Source organism: Nematolebias whitei, chromosome 19 (assembly GCF_014905685.2).
Source record: "Nematolebias whitei isolate Nwh7 chromosome 19, NemWhi1, whole genome shotgun sequence".
In the NCBI taxonomy this organism is placed as follows: domain Eukaryota; kingdom Metazoa; phylum Chordata; class Actinopteri; order Cyprinodontiformes; family Rivulidae; genus Nematolebias; species Nematolebias whitei.
In genome coordinates, this window is record NC_056516.1 from 7,190,647 (window position 1) to 7,203,090 (window position 12,444).

The window sequence follows — 12,444 nt, forward strand, 5'->3', positions numbered from 1 at the left end:
TGTGAAGCAGGGTTTGTGAAGCAGGGTTTGTGAAGCAGGGTTTGTGAAGCAGAGTTTTCTGTAGTGACAGCAACCAAAATAAAATTACGGAGCAGACTGGACATAAGCGACACACTTGGGGTGTCATTGTCTCTCATTAGCCCTAGATGGGACCGTCTTGTTGCAGAGAAACGAGCTCAGAGCTCCCACTGATTTAGCGTTATGGTGAGTTGTACTTTTCATGCACTTCATATTTGTTTTAGTGGTGCATCTTGTGTTGAAGGCATGTTTAACCTTTACCATTACGACCAGACAGTGTGGGGCTGAGAGGGTGTTAATCGTGTTAAGATGTTGACGCTATGTTACAAGATGCTGATAATAAAGCTGCATGCACAGTGGATTCACGTTTTATTATTATATTTAGAAAAAACAGTTCTTATGCCACATTTATATTATTTTATTGTGTTGTATTTATCCACCACACCTTAAAGGCTGGTCTGTGAAAATACTGTGACATTAAACCGGTCCATGGCGCAAAAAAGGTTGGGGACCGCTGACCTAGAACACCGACACCAGATCCCCATGACCCTCAGGAAGGCCAGGAAGCATCAATGACTCAGACTCGGCTCTTTGGTACCATCTTGACCGGGTTTCATGGAGGAAGGGAAATGCTAAGTAAAATGCAGACATCAGTCCCACAGTCTGACGTTTTGGGCTGTTTTTTCAATAAGGAGACGCCGGGGGATCAATGAACAATAACATGTACAACAGAAATCAAGAACTGTCCAGCCTGAGCCAGAAAACTGCAATGGGTCATGGATGAGTCTTCCAGTAAGATGGAGAACAAGAAGAAACCACTAACACAACAAAGGAGTACAAAACAGCCCATGAAAGCCATGAAGGCCTGTGGAGGCCGCAGGCTCGTCTCCAGACCTCGGTCCAGTCTGTGAAGGGAGCTGAAGCTGAAGCACTGAGCTACTTTTATGTAATGTGTGTTTTTTCTGGGCTTTTAGTTGATAATCACTCTCCATCTGTTGAAACTGCACTCACAGAAAATACAGAAATGAAGATCCATTGTGAGCAAACTTCAGCAGTTTTTCAAACTGTAAAAGTTTCTGATTGTATTATTTTGTCATTTATTTTTTCATTGGAGTTCCTCAAATGGTGAGACAAGTTGTTGCATCTACTTCTGGAAGCAAGAAGTCACAGAGTGTCATGTTGGCAGCTGGACTCGGACACATTCAGGTCGAAAACAAGAAGCAGAGGTGATGCAGGTGAACTACCTTGAACATGTCCAGGTTGGCCTGCTGCACACGCTCATCGGGTCGAGGTGTTGTTCTGGGGCTGGATGCTTCGTTGTCTGACAGGATGATGATATCTGGAGACGGGGTTTGTCTGGCTCGCTCAGCCTCACTAAGTGGCAAAACAAGAAAAATGAAATGTTACGTCAACTTTAGTAAAACCTGATGGACACGTTCATCGAATGACATGAAACTCTGGGACAGAGACGTCCTTCAGCTTTAACTCAAAGTTTAAAACGTTTAGGAGGAGATGGATGTAACACCACCAGCAGCGCAGGAATTACTCAAACATCATACAGGTCTCTTGTAAGAGTCCTCATGACTCAATGAGACTACTGTATAAATATAAGCACTGGTAGTAGTGCATTAATAGATATACATGACAGTTTTTTAAATTAAAAATTACCTTAAAACAGCACCTTTTATATCGGTGAGTTATTTTGATGGAATGGCCGATGTCCGATATTTAACTTTATTGCTAATATTAGCCGATACCAATGCCATGCCGATAATATCGTGCATCCCTATACACAGCAGTACATATATAAATAAAAACACATACATACAGTACATAGACAGTATATATTTCACAACCACCCATCACAAAGGAGTGTCCAAAATGTCAAAATGTTCATGACGCTTTTCAGTTTCCTCTGTTGAAGGCTTAAGGCTTGAATATCAAACCTGTTCAAATAATTTGAGGCAAAATTTAGTTTAAAAGAGTCACAAATGTTGACATCTCAAACACTTCTCAGTTTAGTTTCTGTAAGTTTCACAGTGCTGGAGCTGTACTTCACACACTGCAGTCCCAATGTTTAAAATCTATGCCAGAGAGGGATAAATACTCAGAAACGGTCCAAACGTATGATCTTCATTTCAAACGTGTACTCCTGTCGATGTAAAGGTGGGTACAATGAGGGAGGAGATGGGCAACAAAAAGATGAGCACGGCCTAAAATACAGTTTTGAAAGCCATGCACACAAAACGGGCAACGATTTTCAAAAAGTGGACATGCTGAATGCGGCCCCAGGGCTCGCTGGTCACAGATATTTAATGTCGTGAGACAGCAAATTAATTTATTTTTGAACATCACCCAACAAGCTTTAAACATCGAGTACTGTAGTTTTACTTTCTGTACTGTATATCTACTGAGGTCTGTTTCTGTTCTGGGCTCAGAACACTTCCACAGATCACTGTCTGTAAACACAGTTCATCCACAGATGCTGCTTAAAGCTCTATCAGGCAGAGAAGAAGCCACACATCCAGAAGCACTGCCATCTTCTCTGGACCAAAGCTCATTTCAACTGGACTGAGGTTCTGTGGTCAAACAAATCCAAATGTGAAATACATGGGAGAGGGACCATCCAGCCCGTCAAGTTCAAGGTTCTTTATTTTCATTCACATCACATGTGGTACATGACGTGGAACAAAATTGTGTACTCAAGGTCCCAGTTACACCCAAAAACAGCAAAAATATAAAGTATAAAAAGAAACACTTTCTAAGTATCTAAGATACCAGCACCAGCTCACAGTCCAAACAGCTGCCTCTCTGATGGTATGGGGGTGCAATAATACTTATGGCATACAGTGCCTTGTGAAAGTATCCGTCCCCCTTGAACTTTTCAATCTTTTGCCACATTTTAGGCTTCAAACATAAAGATATAAAATTTTAATTTTTTTGTGAAGAATCAACAACAAGTTGGACACAATCATGAAGTGGAATGAAATTTATTGGATGTGTCAAACTTTTTAACAAATAAAAAACTGAAAAGTGGGACGTGCAATATTATTCGGCCCCTTGTGTTAATACTTTGTAGCGCCTCCTTTTGCTGCAGTTCCAGCTGCAAGTCTCTTGGGGTTTGTCTCTATCAGTTTTGAACATGGGGACACTGAAATTCTGCCCATTTTTCCTGCAAAACAGCTGGAGCTCAGTGAGGTTGGATGGAGAGTGTTTGTGAACAGCAGTCTTCAGCTCTTTCCACAGATTCTCGATTGGATTCAGGTCTGGACTTTGACTTGGCCATTCCAACACCTGGATACGTTTATTTGTGAACCATTCCATTGTAGATGTGTCTTTATGTTTTGGATCATTGTCTTGTTGGAAGATAAATCTCCGTCCCAGTCTCAGGTCTCTTGCAGACTCAAACAGGTTTTCTTCCAGAATGGTCCTGTATTTGGCCCCATCCATCTTCCCATAAATTCTAACCATCTTCCCTGTCCCTGCTGACGAAAAGCAGGCCCAGACCATGATGCTGCCACCACCATGTTTGACAGTGGGGATGGTGTGTTCAGGGTGATGAGCTGTGTTGCTTTTACACCAAACATATCATTTTGCATTGTGGCCAAACAGTTTGATTTTGGTTTCATGTGACCAGAGCACCTTCTTCCACATGTTTGGTGTCTCCCAGGTGACAAACTTTAAACAACACTTTTTATGGATATCTTTGAGAAATGGCTTTCTTCTTGCCACTCTTCCATAAAGGCCAGATTTGTGCAGTGTACGACTGATTGTTGTCCTATGGACAGTCTCTCCCACCTCAGCTGTAGATCTCTGCAGTTCATCCAGAGTGATCATGGGCCTCTTGGCTGCATCTCTGATCAGTCTTCTCCTTGTTCCAGATGAAAGTTTAGAGGGACGGCCGGGTCTTGGTAGATTTGCAGTGGTCTGATACTCCTTCCATTTCAATATGATTGCTTGCACAGTGCTCCTTGAGATGTTTAAAGCTTGGGAAATCTTTTTGTATCCAAATCCGGCTTTAAACTTCTCCACAACAGTATCTCGGACCTGCCTGGTGTGTTCCTTGGTCTTCATGATGCTCTCTGCTCTTTGAACAGAACCCTGAGACTATCACAGAGCAGGTGCATTTATACAGAGACTTGATTACACACAGGTGGATTCTATTTATCATCATCAGTCATTTGGGACAACATTGGATCATTCATAGATCCTCACTGAACTTCTGGAGTGAGTTTGCTGCACTGAAAGTAAAGGGGCCGAATAATATTGCACGTCCCACTTTTCAGTTTTTTATTTGTTAAAAAAGTTTGACACATCCAATAAATTTCATTCCACTTCATGATTGTGTCCCACTTGTTGTTGATTCTTCACAAAAAAATTAAAATTTTATATCTTTATGTTTGAAGCCTGAAATGTGGCAAAAGGTTGAAAAGTTCAAGAGGGCCAAATACTTTCACAAGGCACTGTATGTAACTTACACATCTGGAAAGATAACCATTTATGTAAAACTGATTTTATTCAGAATTTAGAAAGACATCCACTCCCATCAAGACCATGTCCAGTCCAGGGAAGACCTTGCTAATTTCAGCAAGACAATGTTAAACAGCAGACTGCATCCATTACAGCAACATGGCTCCATAGGACGGCACAGTGGTGCAGTTGGTAGAGCTGCTACCACTCAGCGAGAAGAAGGTCATCATGGAGACTGATGAAACAATGGTCTCTTTGATGTCACATCACTCTTTCCACAGAACAACTGTGTCAACTCTTGAAACTGTGCCTGCAGTCAACCTACTTCACATATGGGGAGCAATATTATAGGCAGAAACATGGGTGTGCTATGGGGTCTCCAGTTTCTCCTATTGTTGCCAACCTGTACATGGAGGAGGTAGAAAAGAGAGACTTGACGTCCTTTTCAGGGACACCACCAAGTCATTGGTTCAGGTATGTTGACGACACCTGGGTTAAAATTAAATCTCAGGAAGTCCAACATTTTACTGACCACATCAACTCTGTGGATAAATACATCAAGTTCACACGAGAAGATGAAAAAAATGGCAGGTTGACTTTCTTGGACTGTGAGGTCTCAGTCTCTGAGAGAGGACATTTGCAAACTGAGGTGACCACAGATACATAGACCAGTATTTGCAGTTTGACTCCCATCACCCTTTGGAGCACAAGTTAGGAGTCATCAGGACTCTGTACCACAGAGCAGACAGCGTCCCCACTAGCTCAGGAGCCAGGCAGAAGGAGAAATCCCACACAAGACAGGCTCTAGAGCAATGTGGATATCCTAACTGGGCCTTCCTGAAAGCAGAGAAGAAACCCAAACAGGACTCCAGTCAGCCAACAGGTGAAAAGGAGGAACCCAGACCCAGACCAGTGGTCATTCCATATGTTGAGGGAGTATCAGAGAAACTGAGACGTTTATTTTCTAAACATAACGTCCCAGTGGCTTTTAAACCCCAAAATACATTAAAGACTGGTTCATCCCAAAGATCCAGTCCCCCGGCACAAACAGAGTAATGTTGTGTATGCTGTTCAGTGTCAGGAGGGTGATCAGTATTACATCGGGGAAATTAAACAGCCACTGGCCAAAAGGATGGCCCAGCACAGAAGATCAACATCATCAGGCCAGGACTCTGCAGTCTACACTCATCTCCAGGCCAGCGGTCACTCTTTCAGGGATGAAGATGTTCACATCCTGGACAGAGAGGAACGATGGTTTGAGAGAGGAGTAAAGGAGGCCATCTTTGTGAAAAGAAACCGTCCATCATTAAACAGGGGTGGAGGCCTCCGGGTTCAACTGTCCCCCTCTTACAATGCTGTGATTGCTAGTATCACTCAGCCCTCTGTGAATAGTAAACAGCCATCAGTGTGCTAATGATCCATTGTTAGGCTGATGGTCCTCACAGTATGTGAACAACTAGTTCTGGATGTCAACAACAAACTGGTTGATCCACTCTGAGAAGGTGCTGTTGGTTTGTTGCAGCTCCTCAGACTGAAGAAGTCTTTTGAATAAAAGACAAAATATTTCAACAAGATTTTTATTTTTTAAATCCATCCAGAGGACCTGACTTAACTGTGCTAGATTTTTCTACCTGGATTATTGAGCATGCATCAGGAAACATCCATCTGCCATTGTTTTCCTTTCCACTGTTCCTTCCACATACACTGATTTTTTCCCAATTTTACTTTCCAGAAAACTCTTACTTGGCTTCTTTCTCCCCAACATATTTCTTCTTTAAGGTATTCTCTGTAACACCATCAGTTGGACTTTTCTAATCTTAGGGCAAAGACAAAACAAAACAAGTTCTTCCTGCTCATATTAGACAAAGCTTCCAAAACTGAGCCGCCTTCTGTCATTTACAGACACAAAGACTGGCAAATCTCCTTCATGTCCACCTGATCAAGTCTATCTTGGTGTATGTGGCAGACAGCTACATAGTTCAAATGTTGCTCTTTCATGGAGAAGTGAAGCCATGTCTTAAGCCTGAAGCACTAAAACTTCTTTCTGAAGTTTTTCTGCGCTCAAGATCACGGCACAACAAGAAGTAGCCTGACCAACAGCTCTCCTTGTTTGAACAGAGCACGTACCTCTGGCAGCAGAGCTCTGAGAGTCTCTGCTACTTCACCAACTGTGTTGCTTCTTTGTAAAGAATCTCCCAATGTCCACTGTGTCTGGGGAGGGATCAGATATTGCAGTGTTTCCACTGCCGTTATCCAAGGAAGGCGCCCGATCCTGTCAACAGAACTGAGCACCCTGCCTACTGAAATGTCCACACAACTTGCAACGCCTATGAATTGACCCTGTCCTCACAAAATGTTTTACGCTTTTTTTTTTTAAACTTTAAACATTTGATATATTTCTTATGTTTCATTGTGAATAAAATACGGGTTCATGAGATTTTCAAACATTTGCCATCTATTTTTATTTCAGTAATTTGTTCAGAAAAGTCTCTCGGATTTCACACAAACTCTTGTTTTTAAACTGGTTCAAGTTTTACGCTGTATAATTCCTCCCTGGAAAATAAACGATTCAAATCAACCATTTAAAGTCCAAAATTATTCGGACATCGAAGCTCATGCTGGGTGTATGTAAACTTCTGATCCTGTACCGACACAGGGTTCAGTAAAAATGAAATTCTCACCATCTTCTGCCGGCGCTCATGTCCACCGGTTCGTCCATGATGTTCTCCTTCCCGTTCTTACTTTGTCCAACGTGGCCGCTGTGGCCTCCAAGCCGAAGACTTCCGTTCAGCTTCTCCTCATAGGCGGCCCCCATCAGGCTCTGGTGGTGGAGGGAGCTGGCTCCGGGGCCCTTCCCATCTCCCAGCGTCCCGGGGACCTCGAGGGCTGCCAGGTCGGCCAAGTCTTTGCGTTTGAGCAGCGCCAGCATCTTGAGGCGCTCCATGGCCTCGTGGCCCTCCATCTTCAGACGCTTGGACAGCGCCTCCTCCCGCTCACTGGGGGACTCTAACCCTCGCTTCAGCAGATTGAGCCTCAGCGCGTCGTCGGACATCCGCTCCATCCTGTGGGAGACAGACAAATGTTTTGTTTTATTCATAGTTCAAACACTAAAAGAAGCCCAACCATCCACACCTTTCATACATGGTAAGACCTGGTGACGTGTTTTAACATGTTAAAGGTCACAGAGTAGAGTCTGTCTGAATTACAGACCAGCCCCGTCTTGAAACAAACGTAACTCATGGAGGACTGTCGGTCCACAACAAGTTCGCAACAACTGAAGACGAGCTGCTGAAGACAAACAGGTCTGAAGAAGACCAGGAAACTGGGTCAATCTGGGAAACAAGGTCACATGTCTCCTTTGATCTTCCACCGTCATGCCCCTGCTGCTGGACGTTTAAAGGTTTATCATTTTCTTACACACAGTATGGCGGGCACAAGAACCGTATAATCCAGGGGTTCTTGAACGGTATGGGAGAAAGAAAATTGTCTGCGAACCCCCAGCCATGGACCACAAAAATCAACTAATTCATGAAACACTCTGAAGCTGAAATCTTTCTAATCTTATTCCCTGTGAGTGAAATAAAGTCAACAAGTTAAGTCTGACTAATCAAAATGGATATTTCAAGTCATTTTGACTACTTGTGTTATATTTTAAATACTGTATCACCCCTTTGAATATAAAAGTTATTCAAGTTATTTATTACTTCTATATAATTAGGGTTAATTATTTTATATTTAGGTACTTAAGTTATTTGAAGGCAATAACACAAGATTTGTTAAAATTGAAAATTATGGTCTTTTGTGTGGCTAAAAGTATTTGAACATTAAATAACAGCACGACTGGTGTTGGTAATAATACAAGTAAATAGATTACTGTATTCACCATGTAAGTTGCAGTTTTTTGCATAATTTGCATGCCGTCCGACTTATACGCTGAAGCGACGTGTTTATGTTTTTCCCATATTTATAAACCAATTTTTGGCTGAGATATGACCGTTTTCATTCATTCTGACTGAAAATATTGAGCACTACCATTTTCAGCCACTAGATGGCGTGCCGTTGTATCATGTAATAGATAAGTGGTTATTTATGACACAATCGGCTTGCCATAGACTTTGTTCTGCTCGCTGCTTGGAGCAAACATCAAATCAGCTTCATTTCACTGTCGCTCCGATGAAATGCAGCTAATTTGACCATTGAAGTGCATTTATTAAGTAAAAGTTCAACTGAGACACACCTTTAATATAAAGTTGAGCAAACAAATAATTGTTTTAGGTGGTTATCTTGTTAAATTTCGAAGAAATGAGCAGCGAGTCGCCCTCTGCGCGTTCCCACTTCTGCGTATCGAGATTTGAAATGCAGCAGATTCGACCATCAAAGTGCATTTATTAAGCAAAAGTTAGACTAAGACGCACCTTTTCTATAATTGGAGCCAAGAAATGATTGTTTTTCTAGTGTTAATCTTGTTAAATTCTTGTTCAAGTCCTCCCATGCACGCTCTCAGTCGCCATTTGGCAGCCAGTTGATTTTTGGCACAACACCGGCCCACATTTCAGGGTTGTCAGCGGTGACGCCTGATAGATTTGACGTATTTATGGATTTTTCCACTTTATTAAACATATTTGGACTAATGCGACGTGTACAGCGAAAAATACGGTAATTAGAATGAATGCAAAAGATTCAAGTTATATTACTTTTATTATCATTACATGCGTTATCACTATACAGTTATGTTACTACATAAACCAGATGGGTGCAGACAAACACTTGAACCCTTCTTAATTCTGGTATAATCCAGTGTAGAAGTGAAGTCTGCAGATATTTATGACAAACTACAAAACGTGAAACTAACACACAACAACAATAAAAGATGAGCGCGCTCCATTTTAGCAATAACTTCAAAATAAAATAAACGGCCGCTCCGTTCTTCAGGGGTCGCCACAGTGAGCAAACTTGCATGAAGTTACTCACGTTTGACGAAGTAGTTTTAGTGATAACATACTCTCGATTTTCTGACTTTGTTAAAGAAAAAAGAAAAATCAGATAAATTGGTCAGTGTGTCCCTAAAATAGGTCTGGGCTGCAACAATGCTTTGCAACACGAGTTTCAAATACTACATGTTCCAGCCGGGGGGGGTGTAAAATAAATTTGAGACATTGCTTGAGAACTGCTGGTCTAAACAAGTCTCCCAGGCATTTGACGAAGGTTTTAGAGACATTTATTGGTTGTAGCAGCTTCCAGCTGTGCATATCTGGATTGTTTTATTTGAACTCATTTTTACTAAATGTAATGGGTCTATAGATACCCACTGAATGGAGTCGTTTCCTGCTCCTGAACAGACACATCTGAAGACTCCAGACAAATAAAGCGTCTCTACAGATCCTGGACTTCCGCAGACTAATCCGCTCTAACAAATCGAACAAAGTAAAGTCAGGTCCTCTGATGGATTCTTCTTGTTGAAGCGTTTAACCAAAACTCTTCTTCAGACTGAGGAGCTGCAACAAACTCAGTCTCATAAACAGCACCTTCTCATGGTGGATCAACCAGTTTGATGTTGACATCCAGAAGTAGCTGTTCACATGAAAACAGAGGACCATGAGCCTAACGACCATTGTTCGTGCCCTGATGGCTGCTTGCTATTCACAGAGTGATGCAATAAGAGGAGAGTTGGACACGGAGGCCTCCACCCCGTTCCTCTTCACAAAGATGGCTTCCTTCACTCATCTCTCAAACCATCATCATCTATCAAGGATGTGAACATCTTCATCCCTGAAAGAGTGACCCTGGCCTGCAGACCACAGAGTGCTGGCCTGGTGATGATGGGCCATCCTTCTGGCTGTTTAGTGATTAACCTTGTTGGATTTATCTGCCTGAATTATTGAGCATGCATCAGGACAGCTCTAACAAACTTTAGTAAACCGACTATAATTAAGCTGACCTCTTCTTTAACTCAGTTACATGAATAACGTAGAACAACAACTCGACGGGGGTACACAAATCATCAGAACACCGGCACAGTGTTAGTAAACCTGGCCCTGAATGTAGTCTCAAACTTTTCTCAAACATGTTTTAACTGGAAAATGTAGCAGACAGCCCGTGTACCCTCAGAACGTGGATTTAGCTGCTTAAAAAACAAATATCACTACTTTACTTTGCGACAGCTCATCATAGCTGCTGTGCAGTGCACCCCTCTGGTGCTGCTGGGGTAGGCCCAGGAGACCTTGCAGAGACTAAAACCACCCGTTATCAGCTGAATTCAAGTTCTCCCAGACGAGATCCTTTGGACCTTTTATAAACCAGCTCTAATGAAGCAGACACCCAGTTTCCTGTTGAATCTTCAAATACTGGAGGCTGAACGAACCCCACGCCTTACTGCTGCATGCAGAGCACACCACTGATAAGACTTGGTTTAGCCCACACATTTAGGGAATTAAAGGATACATTAATTTAAAAAACAATGGTTTCATTGAAAACGTTAAATTATCATAGTCAACGCCATTAATTATGATAAATATTCACAGAAGCCCGAGTTGTTTTACAAGAAAACTGGATCCAGGGCCCTCAGCTAGAATAAAACACAAGGAATACATGTCACACGCCTTTCATGCCTGACATTTACAGGAAGATACTTCATGTTACAAATGACAGTTGTAGCTGTTTTGGTTCAACCTTGAAAATAACATGATCTCATGTGATACAGCAACATGTGAGACTCGGTACATTTGCTGTGAATGACTCAGATACTACCGGGGCGGCTGTGGCCGAGTGCTTAGAGCAGTCGTCCTCCAATGTGAGAGTTGGGGGTTCAAATCCACCAGCAGTCGCATGTCGAAGTGTCCCTGGGCAAGACACTGAACCCCTCATAGCCTCCGATGTGTGTCCCATCAGTGTATGAATGTGATAAAGCTCTGGTTAGTCTCTTTAGAATGATTTGTTCAATTAGCTGTGCAGAGATGTATAGAGCTGTATGAATGGGTCAATGAGGCACAGATTGTTGTAAAGAGCTCTGAGTGTCTTGATCAGATAGAAAGACACTACACAAGTACAGTCCATTTACCAAGGGTTAGCTCAAAATCTGTAAAAATGTCTTTGTTATAGACATTTATCATGGAAGAATATAAAACAGAACAAGTAGTCTAGTTCAGGAGCACAGTGGGGTTCACGTCCTCTAGCTTAGTCTTTAAAGAGCATTTATATGTTTCTCTTGACATTTTAACATAATCTAATCCCAACATTACAACTATAATCTCAATACCAAAAAACTAATTTCCTTCTGTGTGGCTCTTATATGTTTTTGTAGTCCAGAGAAAGAAAAGATCAGTTCAATGGCCAAAGCTGCTGGTGGCTTTGGAACACTCCCACCCAAATAAAATAAATAAAATTATATACATTTTAAATGCATGAAAAAAAAAAGAGGAAATTTTTGGGGTTTCTTTTGAGCTGAAGCATCTAAAATACCCACTTTCCCCCCGGGGTTGTCTGCTCCGGGCCCCCGGGCCCCTGCCTGCTGACTGACTTGTGACACGGCAGCCGAGTCTTCGCCTCCATTTGCTGAAAGAAACACATGCGTCTCCTCCGAGTCTCCACCTTTAATGAGCTGGAGGAGCCGAGCCATGAATGGCGCCGATGAGCCAATCGCTGTTAGCCTTGTGCCACACGTCAGTAACGCTCACCCCCCACCCCCCTCCTCCGGATCATCAAGACCACAGACTGCCTTTACATAATATAAAGACGGTTAAGTTGTCGCTCACGCACGCACACGTGCACAGTATACCCTCCCTCCACCATAGCTTCTGGTGAAATAAATGTGTAAAAATAGCTCAAGTAAAACCACGGTGGCACAAGGACAACAAGACGAGGTAAACACTGGTCACACGCTCAGAAAAATTAAACGTCAAACAGCAGATGGGCGAGTGGACACCTACAGCGAGTGGACACCTACAGCGAGTGGACACC

General features: G+C 42.5%; 1 protein-coding gene across 1 annotated transcript in view; it reads right to left on the bottom strand.

Annotated features, from left to right (window-relative positions):
• gatad2b (GATA zinc finger domain containing 2B) overlaps positions 1 to 12,444 on the bottom strand; it is a 42,359-nt gene that overhangs the window by 10,555 nt on the left and 19,360 nt on the right. Inside the window, exons 2-3 of the mRNA XM_037693600.1 lie at positions 7,170 to 7,550; positions 1,263 to 1,392 (exon numbers count right to left, since the gene is read on the bottom strand). Coding sequence (XP_037549528.1) covers positions 1,263 to 1,392; positions 7,170 to 7,549 — 510 coding nt within the window. The 5' untranslated portion in view covers position 7,550. The remainder of the gene's footprint in view (positions 1 to 1,262; positions 1,393 to 7,169; positions 7,551 to 12,444) is intronic.